General features: G+C 42.6%; 1 protein-coding gene across 1 annotated transcript in view; it reads left to right on the top strand.

The window, feature by feature from the left end:
- The window catches only part of gabrb4 (gamma-aminobutyric acid type A receptor subunit beta4), a gene marked incomplete at both ends in the record, with an annotated part of 168,057 nt that overhangs the window by 118,964 nt on the left and 27,174 nt on the right, over positions 1–21,919 (top strand). Inside the window, one exon of the mRNA XM_083635183.1 lies at positions 17,780–17,862. Within this exon, the coding sequence (XP_083491309.1) occupies positions 17,780–17,862 (83 nt within the window). The remainder of the gene's footprint in view (positions 1–17,779; positions 17,863–21,919) is intronic.

Genomic DNA, 21,919 nt, shown 5'->3' with positions numbered 1-21,919 from the left:
TAACGCTAATTTGGATTTTCAATTTTAGAGGACCAGCCGGGACCGGGGCTAGCATGCCAAGCCACCTCGGGGGGACAACATACAGCTGCCTCTCTTTTGCTCTATTGTATAACGTGATGTTGGAGATCACCACGTTTCAATAATCGTTTTTGGAGATTTGAAGGTGCTTGCCCTTGGACGTTTGTTTTGCTCTTCTGTCTTATTGAACAGACAGGTGCATTTAACACCGATATGCCCTTGGTAATTTAATGTGTCACTGCTTATTGGTAAAAAATAATTTAACGATAGAACATAGCTTAAGATGTTGCACCTATTGTTAGGGTCTCGTGGTAAATGCGGCATGTACCGGTAGATAATCAACCAAGCAGCACTTAAATACACAATAAAAGTTAAAACTTTTTCACTGATACACCACGCTGTACGGGAAAACAAACATCTGGGAGCCGAGACTAGGAATAAATAAACAAGGAACTATTCTTAAAGTTTGAAATTATATCGAAATACATGCTACATGGTGTATGTGCTGAGTTGTTACAGATATCACATTTCAATAAATATAAACCTAAAGCTTTTCAAATTCGAAGGCTGCTAGCCGGGTGTTTTTCCTCTTCTCTGTGCCTACCTGAACGTCCTCTGGGCTCCAGTCAGCTCCGTTTTGCGTTCATCCGACATCAACATCTTTATATGAATTTATAACATTTTATCATTTTTATCCAACCGTGCCTCTGACCAGACGACGGAGAATGAGCGATCGTCTGCGATACATGATTCAGATCTAACGTTACTGTATTTAGTTACCCCAGAAGTAGCAGATTATCTAACAACACCACCACAAGGCCGTCTTTGCTCCGTTTATTCTCGCAAAAGCAAGCAAATAACAATATTCTCCACTGAAGCATGAACATCTACCATTGCACTGGCAGATAATGTTCAAATTCACCAGTCGTTAATGTTAAATAGTAGCGTTAAATCATTATATTGCAGACATGGGACCAAGTCACTTCGGTCCAAGTCTCAAGCAAGTCCCGAGTCATTTGGTCCAAGTTTCAAGCAAGTCCCAAGTAATTTTGTTCTGGGCAAGTCAAGTCAAGTCACAGGTTTTGTCAAGTCAAGTCAAGTCAAGTCGAGTCCTTCGTTAAGGCAAGTCAAGTCTCAAGTCAAGTCACTTTTTCCCCAATTTTTTTATTGGGCAATTTACAGTATCTAACCCGTTCAAAAAGTATGACGAATTGAATTTGTGTTATAATCATTGATATTCAGTGAAATAAATGTAATCAAACAAAAGTCAAATATCTTTATTTATTAACTGCTTCTCAGTTTTTTTTTTATTGTCCACGTCATTTTAAACAGTGAAATAGTGACAGCCACATCAAACGTTGTTAGATTCCACTCCTGTCCCGTCTGCCTGTTTGCAGAATATCTCAGCCGTGTGCAATCCAGTGAGAGTGACAGCCAGTCATCCAATCACAACAATGCCATAAGGAGGAGCATGACTGAATGACAATTTGTCATTGGATGACTCAGTCATGATCCTCCTTATGGCATTGTTGTGATTGGATGACTGGCTGTCCGTCACGCTCCTCTCAATAAATTGTTTTGTAATGCCGTTCCAGGCAGCTTGCACTCGCCATGCACTGACTGACGCATACCGGACAGACAGAGAAACTTGGACAACGTTACATTATTATTTCATTATTTAAACTGACAAACACAAACAAGTCATCCAAGTCATCACCTCCCAAGTCAAGTCAAGTCTCGAGTCTTTAACATCCAAGTCCAAGTAAGTCTCAAGTCATTTATGTTTTTGTCAAGTCAAGTCACAAGTCATCAAAACAGGGACTCGAGTCGACTCGAGTCCAAGTCTCAAGTGCCCATCTCTGTTATATTGTATCAACGCATTTGGCTGTTATTGCCATGATCCTAGGTTAACGACACAACTAACAGATCACCAACAATATGTACTTAACGTTATACATCTCAGGAGAACAGAAGAGTAACTTATAATAAGCCATGTACATGGAGATTAATGTTACAACACTTTAAAACAGTATTTTCACAAAGCCTTTTATGAGAGCATTGTGCCGGTTGTGTCTCCATGACGTTAGCCGTCCATGGTGCTTGCCGCTCGGTGTCATCAGATCAGTTGGGTGTCATCAGTGATCAGTCTCTTGAAGAAACAAACGATACGTGTTATTAATCGCTGTTAACGGTACTCATCACATGTCCAAATTTACAGTTGTTAACTGGTGGCAAGCTAACTCGCTAATGTTGGTAACGTTCGGTAACATTACATTTAACATGCAAAAACAGCCAAAATGGCCTACCTCCACTAAGCGTTCATCCTCAGTCAGGCATCTGCAGTTATTCTTCTTCTTTCTTTTGAATGGTGAATTGAACAGTCAATGTTTGCACCCCTTTTTTTGTTGTTATGTTAGCCTAGCCTATTAGCCTGATCAGTGCAGAGCTCCTACATCATTTATCCCTCCCAGGCGGTGATAGACAAATGGTTCGTCCACGGAAGCATACCCAGATATAGTGTGGTGTTGTGAAAACAATACCGCCCCCATCTGGCAGAGTCAGGTTATAGCATTATATTCACCTTATGTAGCCACGCCCATTTGACCCAGTTGTGTGGCTGTATCAAAACTTCCGGCTAAAAATAATAATAAAATAAAATAAAAAATGGCTGCGCTGCTCCAATATCATAAACTCTGAATTAACTAATAATTTAGCCAATTGTATGTAACATACCAAATAAAAGCAAACGGCAATGTCTAAGAATGCAACGCCATGTAACTGGCTCGTTAAGTCTCGCATTCCAGGGAATTACGTTAACGTCTGCGGGTCTTTATTGACGTAAGTGGCTCGCGCTGCCTCGGAGGAGAGACAACTATCTGAAGCTTTCTTTGTTGGAGTCCAGGTATGTTTTACAAGAAAGTGCTCGTTATTGTCGACGATAACGTTATCTGACCTGGCTAACAGTGGATACTCGCTTGCTTGCTGTGTACCGGCTCAAAGTAGTAGCCTAGGCTACGTTCTTTATTTTACCCCTGCACTGTCCGCTCCAAAAACAACTCTCTTATTTTGCACCGTGACCGCCGGAAGTGTTAAAAGGACCCGGAAGAATTTGGCCCACTGTAAGGTCTGAACATAAGGTGAATATAACTGGATAAAATCAAATAAGAAGAAGAATATACTAGACCAGTGGTTCCCAACCTTTTTACACCAAGTACCACCTGAGAAAGTAGTTGGCTCTCCAAGTACCACCATATGACCGACGTTAAAATACAGTCTATTCAGCTATGCACAGTTCACGCAGGAGGCAAATTTATTCCAACCTGCAGCCTATGTGCAACCTGCAGCAGCTGCACTTGTGCTGGGTTGACTGCTGTCTTCACCTCCTTGTGCTTCATCGTTGCTGCTCTCCTCTACTACAGCTCTTTTACGATTCCCTCCCATTTTGATCCACTTTAGCATCCCTCCTCGTCTTTGTTCACCACTTGTGTAACCATGCGGGGCGGGCAGGTAATTGTGCATGCGCAACAGGTATAGTGTCCGTCAGAAACAAATATTTGTTTCTAAATCTCAAGACAACAAAATAAACCTCAATTTCAATGATCACAAGTTTATTTTCATTCGTAGTATTATTTTGATAGATAAACATGTTTTACAATTGATTTTAAAGTTGGGTTTATTTCATAATTTAAACATTGGGATTCCAGGGATCAAGTAGGCTACCACCAGCAGTGGGGGGGCGCAAGTACCACCTACCTTGAGAAACACTGCCAATAATATTAATAATAATAATTATTATTTCACTTTCACATGTTTGAAAACTACTACTAATGACCACCATGGATTTTGAAAAAAAAAAAAAAAAAAAAAAAAAAATCACAGAGCCTTCCAAGTACCACCAGCAGGGGGCGCAAGTACCACCTACGGTACGCGTAACGTAGGTTGGGAACCACTGTACTAGACGGACAAACCCGTCTTTATTTGTCACACGACAACCCAACACATGCATGCGGCCACACACACACTCATGCTGACGGTGGCCGGTGAAATATAGTATCTGCATTTATCCCATCCAGGCTTGTCCTTCCTCCGGTGGGCAGGCCAGGAGCAGTGGGCAGCTTTCTTGTGTACAGTGCCCGGGGACCAACTTCAGTTGTAGTCGTCACTGGTCAGATGACGATCTTCTGCATGTTTTTAGTGGGGGTCCATACCGATGTTGTGTGGAGGAACCCCTGGGGAGCACGGGGAGAACATGCAAACTCCACACAAGGGGGCCCATTTTGACCAGATAGCCTAGCTGGGCAGTGGGCACCTGAGGATATGGGGGGGACACATCCTTGGCGCCCACAGCGTCCCAGGCGGGAATCGAACCCGGGACCTTATAGCTGTGAGGCGACAGCTCTACCGCTGAGCCACCCTGCCCCCAATAATAAAATAAACATATACTTAATATATCAAAAACAATGTGCATAATTTTCATTTCTAATGATAGATTATCACACAATCCCAAATTGAATTTACAGATTGAGGGTCAAACCATACAACAAGTAAAAACTGTAAAGCTTCTACGACTCTGGCTTGACTGTACATTGTCTTGGTCCGATCACATCAACAAGGTGGTTGTCAAGATGTGCAGAGCGGTTGCCATCACACGGGAGTGCTCACCTTATCTCACATCATTGTTGTTTCGTCAAGTTGTTTGCTCTATAGTTTTATGTAATTTAGACTACTGCTCTGTAGTATAGTCATCTGCATCCAATGGTCTACTCAGAAAGCTACACATAGCCCAAAACAAGGCAGCTAGACTAGTCCGGGGCTGCTCACCTAGGTCTAGTGTGGTTGACATGCATGCACGTCTCTCTTGGCTCATTGTTAAGGAAAGACTATCTGCTAACTTACTTACATATTTTCATAGAGTTACTCAAACTCAGACTCCTAAGTTTCTTTATAATTACATTGTTTACAGCTCAAGTACTCACACACATGCCACCAGAGGGCCAAGAGGTGGATTGATTACCTTTACCTAAGTCCAATTATATGAAAAAAGTGGTATTTTATAGGGCGATAGTATCCTGGAACAGTCCTAGGGCCCTATGACACAGGATGACACAGGTGTAGGCGTGGCCCAGGCGTGTCGGTGGGCCTCTAGCCTATCAAGTGTCATTTAGCGCTGTGGGGAAGATACCGTCGGTATGTGTCGAGCGCAAAGAGAGGTTTGGGAGTTGCCCGTTCCAAAATAGGCGTTACAGCGCAATGTGTTAGAAAAAATCGCCTTGGGTGCTCTCAATTTTAACGCCAGGAAATAGCTGGTCTTAGCACAAACGCAGACATACGTCTGAGTGCAGACAGTCTCCACATCTCCGTGCAGTGCAGGAAATCCTTGCTTGGATCCATTTACGCACGGCATGGATGTCACTCTCCACTCGCGCCTGCACACACTCTTCTCTCCTCGGAATGCCACGTTGATTTTCAACTAACCTGCACTGCAGAAAAAAACACACCTTGATTTAACAATGAGAATTTGTTTGTCATGGTTTTGTGCGAAAAAGTGATTTGCGTTTTGAATTGGATTACCAGGGGAGCGATGGTCTGGTGGGGTGAGAGTCTGTGTGTAGCGCGGGGAGGGGTGGTGTGTGTTCGGCTAGTGTGCCGGTGTCCTGAAGGGGGTCTCCCCGGATAAGGTGGGCCGAGCTGGGCCGGGTAGGCAGGCCGGGGGGGTCGGTGCACATAGAGGCACTGCCGAGGCACCGCTGTGCGTGGTCCCGTGGATCGAAATCACTTTCTGGCAGCAAATCACTCTCTGACACAACACCGGCCAGTATAGGCTATACAGTAACCATTGATAGTATACAGTAACCTCTCTCCCTGCACCATTGCACCATGCAACAATAGCTTAACCCGAGTGGACAATTCTGGTATAGGCTATTGAAATAAAATCTCACACATCCCTACCCTATTAAAGAAACGAATATTTTTAAATGTGTATGTTATAGCCTATATGAGCGAAACAACTAATTAAAGGCTACTAATTACAAAAGCATCAATTTTCGTTACGAATCCGAACTGGTTCATCCTCCAATTCTCTCTTCCCTCTCTCGTTCTCTCCCCCCTTGTCTCTGACTCTCTCCCTCTCTCTTTTCTCTCTCTCTCTCTCTCTCTCTCTCTGTCACTCTGCTTGCACTGAGCAAGAGGGAAGCTGCTGCCTGTCACAGATGTGCAGGCGGTGACGCTGTGGCTTTTAAGGGGAGTGATCTCAATTTGTGGTGAATCCTGTTAATATGGGCATAAACACGCCTATCGGGGTTTGCGCTGAGATGACGTGAAGCGCAGCGGCCCGACACGCCCACAATTAGGGCTTTGCACGGCGCTATTCCAGCGCAAAACGGGCGCTAATGCAAAATTACCGCCGTCGGGAAGATAGAGCCCTTAGTGATATTCGGAACATCAAAGGAAAGGCTAATTTTAAAATAAATCTTAGACCCTACTTACACTCACACAATAAAATTGTAGTCCTCAGTACAGCTTGAGTACATACATACCTTGATAATTTGTTTCATTTTATTCTAACTGGATTTTATCTCTTGTTTTTTCATCTCATGTTTTACATTTCTTTTTATTCTATGATACATGTTTTTTCTCTTTTTATTGTAAGATTTGTGTTTTTTTGTGATACATGCTTTTATTATGTTCTATCGGTGCATTTTATCTTGTGTACCTTCTTACTGTCTGCCTGTTGTGTCACGTATATTGTTCTATTGGACCCCAGGAAGACTAGCTGCCGCTCAGGCGTCCGCTAATGGGGATACGTTTAAATAAACAAATGTAGCAACATGTAGCTGTGCTCACCTGTAGGGCAAAGCAAGCATGCATTTTCATCATTTGTCATAATATTACTAAGCCTATTAAAGGAAGGTGACACTGAGAGGGTTAAAGGACATAAACTTGCTTAGTCCAGAAAAGCCCCGTTGGGACTGGCACCCACACAGTGTAGTGCCACTGCCAGTTTTTTAATGGAACGCCATGCCAAGTTGTTCCATTATTTAAACAAATCTGTGTATAAAATCTTGGCGGGACGAGCAAGGTTTCCAGACCAAATTTTGCCAATTTGATAAGCTTCCTGAAATCCTTCAATCCTTTTCTGTTACACGAGTAAATCCTATTGTTTGAAAGTATTTGCAACTAGAAGTGCACTTGGAGAGTGCAGACCTCCGCCAATACCTCCGCCAAGGCCAATACTCCAGTCTGCTATTATGCAAATTTTGAGTCGGATCAGAACCCTGACACACCCACATCCCTCCAGCCACTCCCACTACCCACCCTTCAAATCCCGACTCTCTCTGACCTTCCTATCCCTAGCTATGGCCGCTTTTCCCTAGCCCCTTTCCTGACACGCCCCCTCACACCACCCAGATACACCTAGCTACTCCCCCTAGCCACCCCTCGAACCCAGACTCTATGACCTATAGCTACAGCCCTATTCCCTAGCGCCGCCACTGTCCTTACCACTCTTCCTCCCACCATCCAGATACACCTAGCCACTCCCCCTAGCCCTACCCACCCCTCGAACCCCGACTCTCTATGACCTTCCTATCCTTAGCGACAGCCCGTTTTCCTTGGCCCCGCCCCTTCCCTGACCACACACCCTCCTACCACCCAGATAAACCTAGCCACTCCCCCTACCCACCACCTCAAATCCCGACTCTCTACAACCTTCCTATCCCTAGTTACAGCCCATTTTCCCTAGCCCCGGACGCGCGCCAAAATGTAATGGGTTCTTCCTTGGCCCCTGCTACACTCTCCCACCAAGTTTCATAAAAATTGGCCGAGTGGTTTTTCCGCAATCCTGCTAAACCACACTCATCTCTGAAGTCGGCCTTCACTGTGATCTCAAACACACCTGTAAAATTTCATGAGTGCGTCATCTTGCATGGTTGTGACGCTATCGCGGAGACCACACCACACACACCACACACACACACACACACACACACACACACACACACACACACACACACACACACACACACACACACACACACACACACACACACACAGACTCACAAGGTGAAAATAATACCAGCCACATGCTGTCGCTGGTAATAAAGTATAAAATCTCACCTTTGTGTCAGACTCTGACACAAAGGTGAGATTTTATAATACTACTGTCCCTACTGTCAGAGGGATGTCTTAAAAATGGCTGCCACTCTTCTATGCCTCTTCCCTGTGAGCTATAAAACGTTAGGCCCATTGGGGCTTCGGCGCACTGGGAAGAGGCGTGGAAGAGGAGTGTCAGCCATTTTTAAGACATTCATGGTCATGAGTTATTATGTGAAATGTCATAGCACAGTATAAAGCATAGCAAAGTGCATGGTGCATGCTTTAGCTCAGGAGGTAGAGCGGGTCGGCCAATGACGCAAGGGTTGGCGGTTCGATCCCCGCTCCCTCCCAGCTGCCGTCGTTGTGTCCTTGGGCAAGACACTTAAGAACCACCGGTACGAATGGTGTGAACAAATAATGATTCTGTGAAGCGCTTTGAGCACTTGGAAAGGCGCTATATAAATCCAATCATTATTATTATTATTATTATTATGCTATTACACAGATATGCACAGTCCATAGGTCAGCGTCAGATACAGAATCAGTCAGTTTATAGTCCAGGGCCTTAGGGAGATACTGTATGAGGCAAAATTTGCGCAAATCAGTCTAAAAGTACCACATTTGGCCCAGAAGTAGCCCATGCCATGCTATAGAGAGGCAAAGGGACCGCCTACTTCCTGCTTCAGCACTGTACCAAAGATTTTCATCCGCCATTTATTTTCCCATACACATTTCGTAAAATGCGTATAAAAATTGTTTTACTGGTTCAAACCAAATGGTACAGATATATTTAGAAACAGGAGAGATCGCATAACATTTCACTGGGACCAAAATGTAAAAAAATGCGGGTTTAAAGAAAATATTTTTTAAATGTTTTTTTAAGTTTTGGTCCGAGTGAAATGTTCTATGGTCTCTCCCGATTATAGCGTTAGCTTAACCGTTTGGTTCAACAAAGTACAACTATTTTATAAGCATTTTACAAATGTCTATGGGAAAATAAATGGCGAAAAATGAAATGAAAATATCTGGTACAGTGCTGAAGCAGGAAGTGACGTTCCACTTTGCCTCTCTATAATGATTAAGCAAGGGCACCCAAACCGGCAACGCCACCCAAGCTGCACTGATTCACCATATCAAAAGGGCACTGCTGCAGGCCAGTTCCTACTGGAATCAGGTAATCTCTGTCCATCACATTATCCAGAGTTCAGTACTTGGGGCTGGTACTGGGACTCCCCGACCAAGACTTGGGAACCTTACTGGACTTATCTTGCAAATGCCAGTAAAGCCTGCACCATCCTCCTGCAAAAAGTAATCTAGTGGGTGCTGGGAGAGTGCCTGTACAATGAGGTTTGAGACAAAAATATTTGAGCAGGCACGTGCAGAGGTGGGTGAGGTTTTCCTCTGATGCCAAAGTGCCCTTTTTGGGAGGGGGGATTTTTAGCTTCAATATCTTATTATAATCTTCAGAGGATTTTGAGACCTGATATGCCTCTTTGAGGGTGGAAAGAGCATTTTCAATCTCCAATAGTCGCCCTTCTCTCTGCTTCTTGGCAGCGGCTTCATATGAGATTATATCCCCGTGAATGACAACCTTTTGGCCCCTATCGTTGCATCGGCGCAGTTTCTAGGCCGAGCGGCAGGCGCAGATCAAAGCAGTGGGCGTGGACAGGCGCACTTGATATCGTCGTGCTGGCGCTAGATGCAGCCCAAAGCATTACAACCACGCCTTTTAGGCGTAAAATTATGCACCGTCATGCTCATTGGATAAGTGCAATAAACGAATCGCACGCTTGCCTTTTTAGCTCCAATTCCAGTGATCCCGCAAAACCAGACGAAACCCAAGCCTCTGATCCCCCCCCCCCACCTCCCTTCATCCCGTCTGTCTCCATATATCGGCTATTATTCCATATTATGATGCTTCTCAAACCAATCTAACTGCAGTTTAAATAGCCTACTGCAAGCATGTAAATACGCTACACTATAGCAAGATCAAAGTGAAAATAATGTTCTATGCATCAGCTAGAAAAATATAGCCTATTAGATTGGTGAAAGTTTGTCCAGAAAGATATAATTTTCTCTCGCCTGCTGCAGGAAGGATGATGCACATAAATATACCCTACATTATGTCAAGTCATTGCATAAATGTGTTTTTATTGTAAAACTAAATGTGAAATAGGGCCAAGTTATTGGAGGGACATCACAGTATAGCAGATGCCATTAGAAGCGCGTTCCGCTGTTACTTCTCTAAATCACGTTAACTCGACAAGGGGTATATATAGGCCCAGGAGGACATATATGTTTCACATAGGGTGGTGTTTTCATTTCGATGTTTTATTTGGTCCAATATTGAAATGTTGACAATGGCAGGCTGTGTTACCATTACACATTAATTTAGAACTACCTTTTATATCTATTTTGGCTCATTTGGTGGCTATTTAGTAGCGAAATGAAGAAACACAATGCATGCTGGGAACTCAGAGAGAGAGAGAGAGAAGGGTGACAGAGAAGAAGCAGAATAGGCCTGCTTTTCAAAAGCGCAAAGCGCTAAATGTAGGCCAGGTCCCAAGATATCACTAGGCTGGTATTTAGCGCCGACACGCCCACTTTGGGACTGCGCCACGCCCATTCGGCCTAAAGCGCATTTGGCAGCCTAAAGCCTATTGCTATCTTGCCGAAACAGGCGCAAGGCACGTTTTTTTGCGGTTAAGGCCCGTAATAGCGCCGATGGCCTGTGGGAGAATAGAGCCCTGAATGTTTCCCATAGTGTGGAGTCTGATACTTCACCGTTATCATTGAATTCCATAAAATGTTTTAATTTGGTGGTAAATTTCTGTTCTGTAAATTCTGTAAATTTCCCTTCAGCGAGCAAGGAGGGGTTGAAACGCCAAGAGTACGTTTGTTTGGGAAGAGAGAGATTTAGTGACATCGATAAGGGGCTATGATTGTAAATCAATATGTTATGGTATTTCGTATTGTTGACATAGGAGATTAATTGAGAATCTATTAGAAAATAATCTATTCTGCTGTAGGATTTGTGGACATGGGAGTAGAACGAGAAATCTCTGTCAGTAGGATGCTGAATCCTCCAAATATAAGATTAAGATATAAGATATAAGATAAGTGGCTTAGTGAGGTAACTTCAGGTTTAACCCTAGGTTTGCCGTACCACGACGCTAGTTAACTTCTTACCGAGATAGATCACCATAGCAACTTATGCTCTACGGCTAACCTGCTTTGTAGCAGGTTAAGTTCAGAGGATAAGATCAAAACCCATGAAAGACCCACCTGCTTACCAATCAGCTCTCTGGAAACAGCAAGTCACCATTCATATGGTCCCCATATGAAAAATACATTGCATTCAAAAGAAAAGAAAAAGAAAAAAGAAAAAAAAGGCTCCTGTTGAATTAATCGAGGACTGATTAGCCTTGCACTTGTTGCAGGCTACATTTAAATTAAGCCCTACTTACCACTTTGGAATATGTTTTTATATATAAATTTTTGTATCAAGTAGATACGTTGTTTGACCCCGCCGGTCGATTGCAGCTGCATGGTGAGTGGAGAAATATCACTAAACCGGCATAAAAAGGTTACATAAACATCTTCAAAGCGCACGGTGCCGTGTGCGCAATGGAGCTGAGGCTGACGTTGGGTTGGACATGGTCATACATGTCAGAATAGCCTACTAATATCTAAGCAATTTAATATGGGATCGCCTGTGATTCATATCTAGGCTACTCCTGCATTTTGCAGCTGCAACTGTGTTGCTTTTGGCCTGTATGATGTGATTGAACTTCATATTATTTCCAGCATAGTCATTGTATGAAATATGGAGATATGCGACTCTGCTGCCAATAGCCTATATGTGACCACAAAATAGGCTATTTTTATGGATGAAATCTATGCCCGCACGTACCGTGTCGATTCAGTTCAGCAGCCTTTTTTAATTTTATTATCATTATTTTTTTATTGATAACCTATTAGCCTATAGGAATTATTCCATCAGTGCGACCAAACACATCATGAGATCATTATTATTCATTGAGCCTAAATAGTCTAAAAACGGCTACGGCTTTTGGAAATAGACATGCAGGTTATATTGAGTTTATTGAGAGGGTGAATTGAGCTGCCGTAGATAGCCTACGTGGAGGCAGAAACCGCTCTTCAAAGAAATTACTGATGTGAATAAAAGTGGTAACTTTAGACAGTCACTCGGGAACAGACTAATAATATCCAACGCGGATTTTCATTCTGACATAGTAGTAAAGCTTCACGATTTGTGCTTTGAATGAATGAGGAAATAGGCGTGCCTGGCGCTGTAGAAGTTGGAGCAGTCGGCAGTTGTTAAGAACCACGCCTCTTTTGCGGGCACGAGCTCCTGTGCACGGGCATTTTCATGTGCACGAGCTCTCAGCTTGATTAGAAAAACCTGGTTCCATTTAACGAGTGGCGAGCTACCTTCGAAGTACGAGTTAACTAGAATCCAGCTAGATGGCAATTATCTGGTTTAGCCAAACCAGATCAAGGGACAGATCCTGGATCTTCTTATACAGCATTCGTGGTACAGCCCACTGTACTGATGAGATGTTTGGGGGCGGATATGAGGATAGCCTATCTAAATATGGATCTAGGTAACAGTTCAGGTTGCCACCGATTATTATATTCGAATTATTGATGTCAGGGAGTAAATTAAAAACTTTCTTAAAGAAATTTGGGTTGTCTATATTTGGGCCATAGATGTTAAGTAGGGTTAGTGGGAATGAATTTATAGTGCCAGAGACTAAAATATATCTGCCAAACGGGTCAGTAGTTACAGAAGTAGGTTAAAATGGGATGTTTTTTCTAAAAAAGTATAGCCCACACCTATGGCATGAGATGTAAATGGCGATCGGAAAACTTGGGAAACCCAGTTACGCTTCAGCCTGCGCTGATGAGCTTAATGTGAGTTTCTTGCAGAAATATTATGCCAGCAGACAAAGATTTAAGGTGTCTGAAGACCTTCTCTCTCTTTACAATGTGGCCAAACCCTTTGACGTTCCAAGAAATCATTGTCACCTCCTCACTCCCCATATGAACTCTAGACCCAGACATACATGTACAGTATGTAAACAAGAAAAAAAATCTCGTTAGCAAGCACACATACAGTACATATAACAGAGTTTGGCGACTGGTAGTTTTATGAAAACAAGGAATACAAAACAAAACATAAACCTGCCTGAGTTAAACACAAAAACAATACAAAATCCTCCCCAACCCCCCCTCGTATCCCCCTGAACATGACACGACATAACCCGTTTTAATCAGAGAGTAGCACATGCTGGCTATATACAGATGCAGCCATCCAAAATGGGACCAATTCACCGTGACTGTCCTGCATGCAAAGCGCGGCGCTGCTGCGGTGCCGATTTCTTTTTTTCACCCTGGAAGTCCACTTCTGTTTTCACCCACGAGCAGGTGCAAAAACGCATAGTCAGTCAGCAGAGGGTAACAGTTTATAGTGTTTAGACATCAATAAACCGTATTTGCTGTTAGTATATGAGTGATTCATCTGATGTCAAGTGGATTTGAGAATTATTGTATTGTATTGTTTGTTGTATTGTCTTGTGTATAACGTAGCCTACTGTAGGCTACCACAAAATTGGCTTCTTGTTTATTCTGATGCATACAACTATTCTACCTATGGTAAATGCACAGCTGTTCAGCAGGGCTGATGCTCTCCCTGTAGAACGTTAGTTAATAGGCTATGTTGTGTATAAAGTGCTCTTTAGCATAAGCCCTATATAAAGCCACTGACATAGAATATGACTGAATGATGGCGCTATATGTTTCTACACTATGACCCCAACATTAAATATACAGCTGGACTCACTTATCCTAACACAAAAAACAACTGAGCAATTCTTGGCGTCAAGTAAGCAAGTCTTGTTGGAGTGGATATCACAGTGCAACCTTACCGTCAAACTACCCATTTCCCTATAATACTGTACGGTAAAGCAGGGCAGATGCAGCTTGGGTAGCTTAATGCTGTATGGTAAAGCAGGACAGATGCAGCTTGGGTAGCTTAATGCTGTATGGTAAAGCAGAACAGATGCAGCTTGGGTAGCTTAATACTGTATGGTAAAGCAGAACAGATGCAGCTTGGGTAGCTTAATACTTTACGGTAAAGCAGGACAGATGCAGCTTGGGTAGCTTAATACTGTACGGTAAAGCAGAACAGATGCAGCTTGGGTAGCTTAATGCTGTACGGTAAAGCAGGACAGATGCAGCTTGGGTAGCTTAATACTGTACGGTAAAGCAGAACAGATGCAGCTTGGGTAGCTTAATGCTGTACGGTAAAGCAGGACAGATGCAGCTTGGGTAGCTTAATACTGTACGGTAAAGCAGAACAGATGCAGCTTGGGTAGCTTAATGCTGTACGGTAAAGCAGGACAGATGCAGCTTGGGTAGCTTAATACTGTACGGTAAAGCAGAACAGATGCAGCTTAGGTAGCTTAATACTGTACGGTAAAGCAGAACAGATGCAGCTTAGGTAGCTTAATACTTTACGGTAAAGCAGAACAGATGCAGATTGGGTAGCTTAATACTGTACGGTAAAGCAGGACAGATGCAGCTTGGGTAGCTTAATACTGTACGGTAAAGCAGAACAGATGCAGCTTAGGTAGCTTAATACTTTACGGTAAAGCAGAACAGATGCAGATTGGGTAGCTTAATACTGTACGGTAAAGCAGAACAGATGCAGCTTAGGTAGCTTAATACTTTACGGTAAAGCAGAACAGATGCAGCTTGGGTAGCTTAATGCTGTATGGTAAAGCAGAACAGATGCAGCTTAGGTAGCTTAATACTTTACGGTAAAGCAGAACAGATGCAGCTTGGGTAGCTTAATACTGTACGGTAAAGCAGAACAGATGCAGCTTGGGTAGCTTAATACTGTACGGTAAAGCAGAACAGATGCAGCTTAGGTAGCTTAATACTTTACGGTAAAGCAGAACAGATGCAGCTTGGGTAGCTTAATGCTGTATGGTAAAGCAGAACAGATGCAGCTTAGGTAGCTTAATACTTTACGGTAAAGCAGAACAGATGCAGCTTGGGTAGCTTAATACTGTACGGTAAAGCAGAACAGATGCAGCTTGGGTAGCTTAATACTGTATGGTAAAGCAGGACAGATGCAGCTTGGGTAGCTTAATACTGTACGGTAAAGCAGGACAGATGCAGCTTGGGTAGCTTAATACTGTACGGTAAAGCAGAACAGATGCAGCTTAGGTAGCTTAATACTTTACGGTAAAGCAGAACAGATGCAGATTGGGTAGCTTAATACTGTACGGTAAAGCAGGACAGATGCAGCTTGGGTAGCTTAATGTTTGTGCAGCAGAATGCAGCTCAGTGTCATTGCAAATAATAAATAATGAAGCTGTTATTTATTAATTTTTCTCTAACCTTCTGGTGCCTTCTACTATCATGGGCCCAGGAGCCCCACATGCCTGTGTGTTAATCTGACCCAGTCCACTTTAGTAGACCATATTTTGTTTTCCAATTACCCTCAGACAGCAGTTTGTTCAGGCCCCCCTGACCAATTTACATGCCCTCTCTGTCTTTAAGCAATATAATGCAAACAGCTCGTTATGTATTACTCATTCTGTACGCGTAGATTTTCGCTACATTTAACAAAGGCACAGCAGACTGCTGCAGCATCGGTCACATTGGCCAAAACATCAAACATAAATTATCCGAAATGTAAAAATGTGCTTTGGTAAATCTTTATACACTACCACTTCTGGTCATCCTGTAACATGCACTGCAACATAAACTATGGAACTTCCCCAGTGACTATGCTGGTGGCTTCTGACACAGAGATGATGAGTGGAAAATGAATGTTTCTATTTCATTTACACAGGAGGGCAGAGAGCGAGTGAAAGCTGGTATGATGAACACATAGCAGCTGGTATGAACAGCACACATGTAATTACTCAAATGTGCTGCACCAGTAAATATCTCCCTTCAGTGCAAAAGGCTCCTACATGTATAATTTGTGGCCAGTGCTGTTTTCCTGGGCTACTTGATTTAGTGAAATTGAATATACTGCTATGCATACATCATTTATAAACCTACCTGGCAGAAATTCACTTCTAGGAAGTAGCAATAAAAACGCACATCCAGACAATCTCATACAGGTTCAGAGCAGAGAGTGATTCAAATAAACTCTCCACAATTCTCCCCAAGAATGTTAGAATCAAATAATCAAAATCATCATTATTTCACAGACCTTCACCACTCGTGTGCATAGAGCTGATAGAGGTTTTCCGGGATATTGTTGTGACGTACATCAAGTCGCGACTTCCTAATAAGGTAGTAGGATAAACCTGCATACATTAAAGAAAGCAAATGGTTGTCTTTTTTCTTCATGTTTATAAAAACTATAAACTTGCAACCATTGTTGTGTTTGTGTTATGTTTACAGGATTTGGAAGTAATGTCAAATGATTTTATCATAAGGAAACCCTGTTAGAGACAATGTACACCAGATGCGATACGGCTGCGTTGCAGCTCTGGCAAAATTTGACGGATCGACTCTCGCCCATGTTAATTGATGGGCGATACATGCGGTACGGAAACATTACGCACCTGTTGTATTTTGTCGGATCCCGCATTCCCGCATCCGTCTGACAGATTACATCAGTGTGGGTCTGTTCGCAGCCGTACCGGAGCCGTACTGCATCTGTTCCGGAGGCGGTGTACATTAGCCCTTACATTAAGCTACAAAATAAACATGAACGTAAAACACATTTTTCAAGGTAGGGCCATTGTCTTTTGCTTTTCTTCTCTTTTTGGGTGCAAATTGACACCATGAATTTGATTGTCACAGGGCCTGTGTGAACATTAAATCCTGGTGGCTCAATGGGGAACAGTGTTGCTTCACAGCAAGATGGACCTGGGTTTGATCCCTGGCCTGACTTCCATATTCATTCATATTTCAAACATAATTCAAGTCAGGTGGATGGGAGACTCTAAATTGCCTATAGATATTAATGTGATCATCTGTCTATCTGTGTTGGCCCTCCCTTAAGTTACAGGAGAGGCGACCTAGCCAGCTTGTATCCCTGCCTTCTGCCAAATGCATGCTGGGATAGACTCCAGCTCCCATGACCCTGAAAAGGTTTGAGCGGGTAGAGAAAATGAATGTGCTACATTAATTTTGCATTAATGTCTTTGAGCACGCCTAATGCAAAATGCATTCAGCAAAGTAACTTTAGTTCACAGCGTTACTTTCATTGAAACCTATTGAGATAATAAAGGTGGTATTGCCAAAATATTCTCTAGAATATTTTGGCAGAAATCTAGTGAGTGAATTATTGAAGTACCGCTTCCCCTTCCATGTCTTCACAAAACAACTGCAAAAAGAATGACTTTTGAAGAGCTATGGCTTGAGTACGTTTCATAACTGTGGTTTATTATACCGCTGGCTCAGCCGTCCACTTGCTGCATTTTTGGATGCAGTTCATGTCCTTCTCTTGACCTTTCTCTGCCTCTTCTACTTCCCACCGTCAAATTAAGCAGAAATACCATAAAATTGCCTTCAAAGACAAATGACCAAGGTTACAGTGCATATGTCCTCATCCCATGTATTTTGGCACTAAGACTAGATGTCCCTGTTCTTTTCTTCTTCTTTTTTCCAGAATAACCACGACCGCTGCCTGCATGATGGACTTGAGGCGGTATCCTCTTGACGAACAGAACTGCACCCTGGAAATTGAAAGCTGTGAGTAACACAAACTAATCTAAAAGAGAGGGAAAAAACGAATCTATTCTTGACACATGCGTCACTCATAAACAAGCCTCATCCCTCTGCCCTTAACTAATAGCTGCCATCAAAAGCAACATGAACGTTAGATACATTTATACTAGTTATTATCGCTGCCCTAAAATCACAGCATTATACCTCTACAAAGTACAGGTAGGTGTTTATTTATTTTTTTACTAAGTATTTCATCATGAAATATGAAAGGAAGCTGTGATCTGCCGCTCTGGAGCCATTTTTAACACCCTGTGTCGGCAGAGGTGATCAATTTAGATCTTCTAAAGGAGCCATTTCTGGCATTATTGGTATCCTCATCCCCATGTGCCATTTGTTATACATGTGTTAACTACAAAGCCATGACTGCTTTGACAAATCTAGAAAAAATCCAAAGTGCTCGGTGATGTGTATTGATTACTGTTCCCTCACCCTGACAGAAGGACAGTGCCACCCCTGGACCATTCAAGGGCACAAGCAAAATTTCATTTTGGGGTGCCTCACCTGACCATAGCCATGGTCCTAAACTTATAAATCACATGGGCCTAATGCGTTGTCTAAATCAATATAGTGTAGTGCCGGAGGAGGTAGGACAGAGGCACGATCCTGATTTACTCCACTTTAATCACCAAAGCAAATCGGTACAGGTATTTAGCTTGTAGCATTTCACAACACTGTTTCATTTCCTGTGTAACCCCAAAATATAGCCGGCCAGCGGCCGGAACACCACCAACCCCGCCCACAGTTCCGGGGTGAATTATTTCCCCTAGATAGTGTCCACCACAATAGTTTCATATTTGCTCACACCCACCACGTTTATCTTCAATGGTCATTTTAATCAATAATTTGTGAGCATTTACACTGACTCATGCTCATACACCCAACAACACAAAACTCATTGTAACTCACTGTAATCAGCACAAATAACTTTGGATAGAATTGTTTTAAGCTAATCAGCAAAAATGATCATATCAGTCACTGAGGAGTGAGGACTGATTGATGACAACACTGGTGTTTTCAGATGGGCCCCACTGTACATGCAGTGCATTATTTGTCAAGAAAAAAGGCACGTGGACCACCTTGTCTTGTGGGTTGTGGGTTTTGGTCACTTTCTTGCTGGTCTTGCTGCTGAGACCAGCTTCTTGGTTAACTTGTTGGTCTTGCTGGTGACCACCAGCGTTCCAAAACCGTTTTGCCGCTATGCATCTTGGGGAAACTGTTATTCCCCCTTTCTTTTATGCCGCCCCAGATCACCGGATCTTCAAGTGCAATTGTGCCTTGTCTATGTGCCTTTCTAATTCTAGGAATTATATATATATGGATTTATTATCATTTTCCAAAACCATAATACAGAATATGACATGACATGACATGACATGACACCACCAGTGTACACCAGCAAAAACCACCAACATAGGCTGGTCACTAGCATGCCCAGCAAGTTGGCCATGCAAAACTGCTCTTTTCAGCTACTGACTCTGATTTCTCACAAGCTCTTCCAGCATCTAACTCAGGGGTGGGCCATTTTTTTTTCCTGAGGGCCATACTGACTTACATCAAGGAAGCGAAGGTCCACACATTGGAGATTATACCTGCCTGAGTCTCCCTATTTTTAACCCTCTCTCCCGTTGTCATTGGTAATTTCTTGTTAATCTCCTGATATAATAGTGATACAAATCCAATGGCTGTAGCAGATGAGATTTATTAACATAATTCTGCCTTTTATTGAATTTTTTTGGGGTCGTTTTGTTTTTCTTTGAGTCCGGCCCTGTGGCCGCATTTTGCCTCAGGCCCCATGGCCGCAAGAAATGACTGTAGAACAGTCATTTCTTACACATGAGATTACCTTTAATCATAAAGATTATTGAAAGATAGCCTATTCCATATTCCAGACTGAAATGTTATAACGGAAGTGGAGTATTGGCCAGAATGACATTTAACATTTGGACACTTATTCAGCGGGTATCTTGCATGTTGCGTTCAGGTGCACTGTTTTTTGTTTTTTGTTTTTTGTTTGCAATTCCATCGCGGGCCGCATGGCCGTATTTTGCCCACGTGTGGTCTAACTCCTTCTCTTGAGCTAGCAACATCTCATTCTCCTCAGTCACTTTAACTGACTCCCTCTCCCGACTCCTGAGTACTTTTGCATGCTAAATCATTTAGATGAGAGCACATAAATTACATCAACAGATCTTACCTTAACAATAAGACTAAAAAATCAAAACAGGAAAAATTAGTGACTGAAATCACTTCCTGCTCATCACAAGTGTTAAAAAACAATAAAGCATGGCTACTGGTGCTTTTCTGGGAATTAATAGCATGGCTGGAATGCATCTCTGAGCAGTCAGATTACTTGGCTGAACCTACCTTTTGTATCAAATTAAGTTCATAAGTTTGTACTGTATTAAATTAAGATAATGCCACTTTCTGTTGTTGAACTCTGGGTGAATACTTAACAAGCCATTCCACTGTGACATGATATTAAACAATATCAAATAATATTTTAAAAAAGTGCACCAATTTTTCAAAGCCTTTAATTTAGATAAATCATGTCCAGGAGAATTATATCCTAGTAGTGGTATAATTAAAATTTGTATTTGCTTGATCATTTTCATCGACCACCCCATCAATCAGCATGCCTGTTCAATATGCCGCATATTTGCTGCTGTTGTTATTCATGATAAAACTGCAGAGTCTTTACCCTTGGGGCATCAGGAAGGAATGCAATATGGATATGCTGGGAATTAAAAGTTGCGAGAATATCTGTTATTTATGCTCGTGGAACGCCCTGTGCTGCTGGGAATACAGCACATTAACCATCAATTTGATTGATTAAGGACCAGCCGGTTGTTTCAATTTCATGGACAATGTCATGTTTGCTTACCCTATAACCTTAGAGAGAGATTTAAAGGTAATGAATCCTGGTCCCCTAGTGAGGGTAATGTCACCCGGGTCTGGAACTAGGGTAGTAGAATGTGAAATGTAGTAACACTTCTCGGACTGACAAATTGCTACGCAGTGAATGCATAAACTAGCCTATTGAAATAAATCTACCGCTGAGGTCGCACTTAATTCCATTGCGAGTTATAGTGTACCTCTTGAGAATGTGCATGAGAATGATACCAAGTGACGCATGCTAATAAATATTCATCCATCACTTTTTTGGTAAAGTGTGCAGTGATGCAGCTCCAGAGGGATTTGGACAGCGGAGTGGGGAGCAGACACTTTTAACTTGAGATTGGAGTGTATAGGATTGTGAATCACTGAATGATAGCTCAAGTTTGTTGCAGTACTACCCTCAAAGCTCCATGTGGGCATGATTTGACAGCAACATTACCCAGAAGCCGTGGCCAAAACCCCTTTTTCCCCCATCATCCCATGCTTGCCTGCAACCCCAAATGCAACTGAGAAGTCGCAGGTATTAAATCAAAGTTGCTGAAAAACGGAGAAGTGTTGACAGCGCCATTCTTCCTACAATCTAAAGGGACATATTGCCCTAATGTATCACGATGTGTTGCACGAATAGGCAATGAAGACAAAGTTACTGTAGGCCACCATAGACAGCATCAGATGGTTTGATGAAAGTAACATTTTCTCCTTGGTTAAGGTCTATTAATGATGATAATGTCTGCTGGTGCTATTTTTCCCTAAGCCAACATGATACTTATACCTAGCATGGATTTTGTTGTGAACTTAACAGGCATATTTCTTACAGCTCAGGCTCAGTTTTAAAGCCAGAGTGAAGTCTATCACATGAAACTAGATGACCTAAGACAGTAGTAGTAGTAGTAGTAGAGTAGCCGGAGTGGGTCGATTTTCGGAAATATCGCGATATTTGGGAAATATCAAAATTTTGAACATTTACTTTCAGAGGCTGCAGCAGGCTCAGTTTTAAAGCCAGAGTGAATTTTAGCTTGTCAGGAAGGTAGCTAAATAACACTCCAAAGTTAGGCAACATTTTGGCAAGGGAAAAAAACATTTTCAAAGGGGTCCTCTTTTTCACAGCCTAATGTTGGCAGGTGTG

Source organism: Poromitra crassiceps, assembly GCF_964638095.1.
Source record: "Poromitra crassiceps genome assembly, chromosome: 1".
Taxonomy (NCBI): domain Eukaryota; kingdom Metazoa; phylum Chordata; class Actinopteri; order Beryciformes; family Melamphaidae; genus Poromitra; species Poromitra crassiceps.
This window is presented reverse-complemented; position numbering and strand designations above follow the sequence as displayed.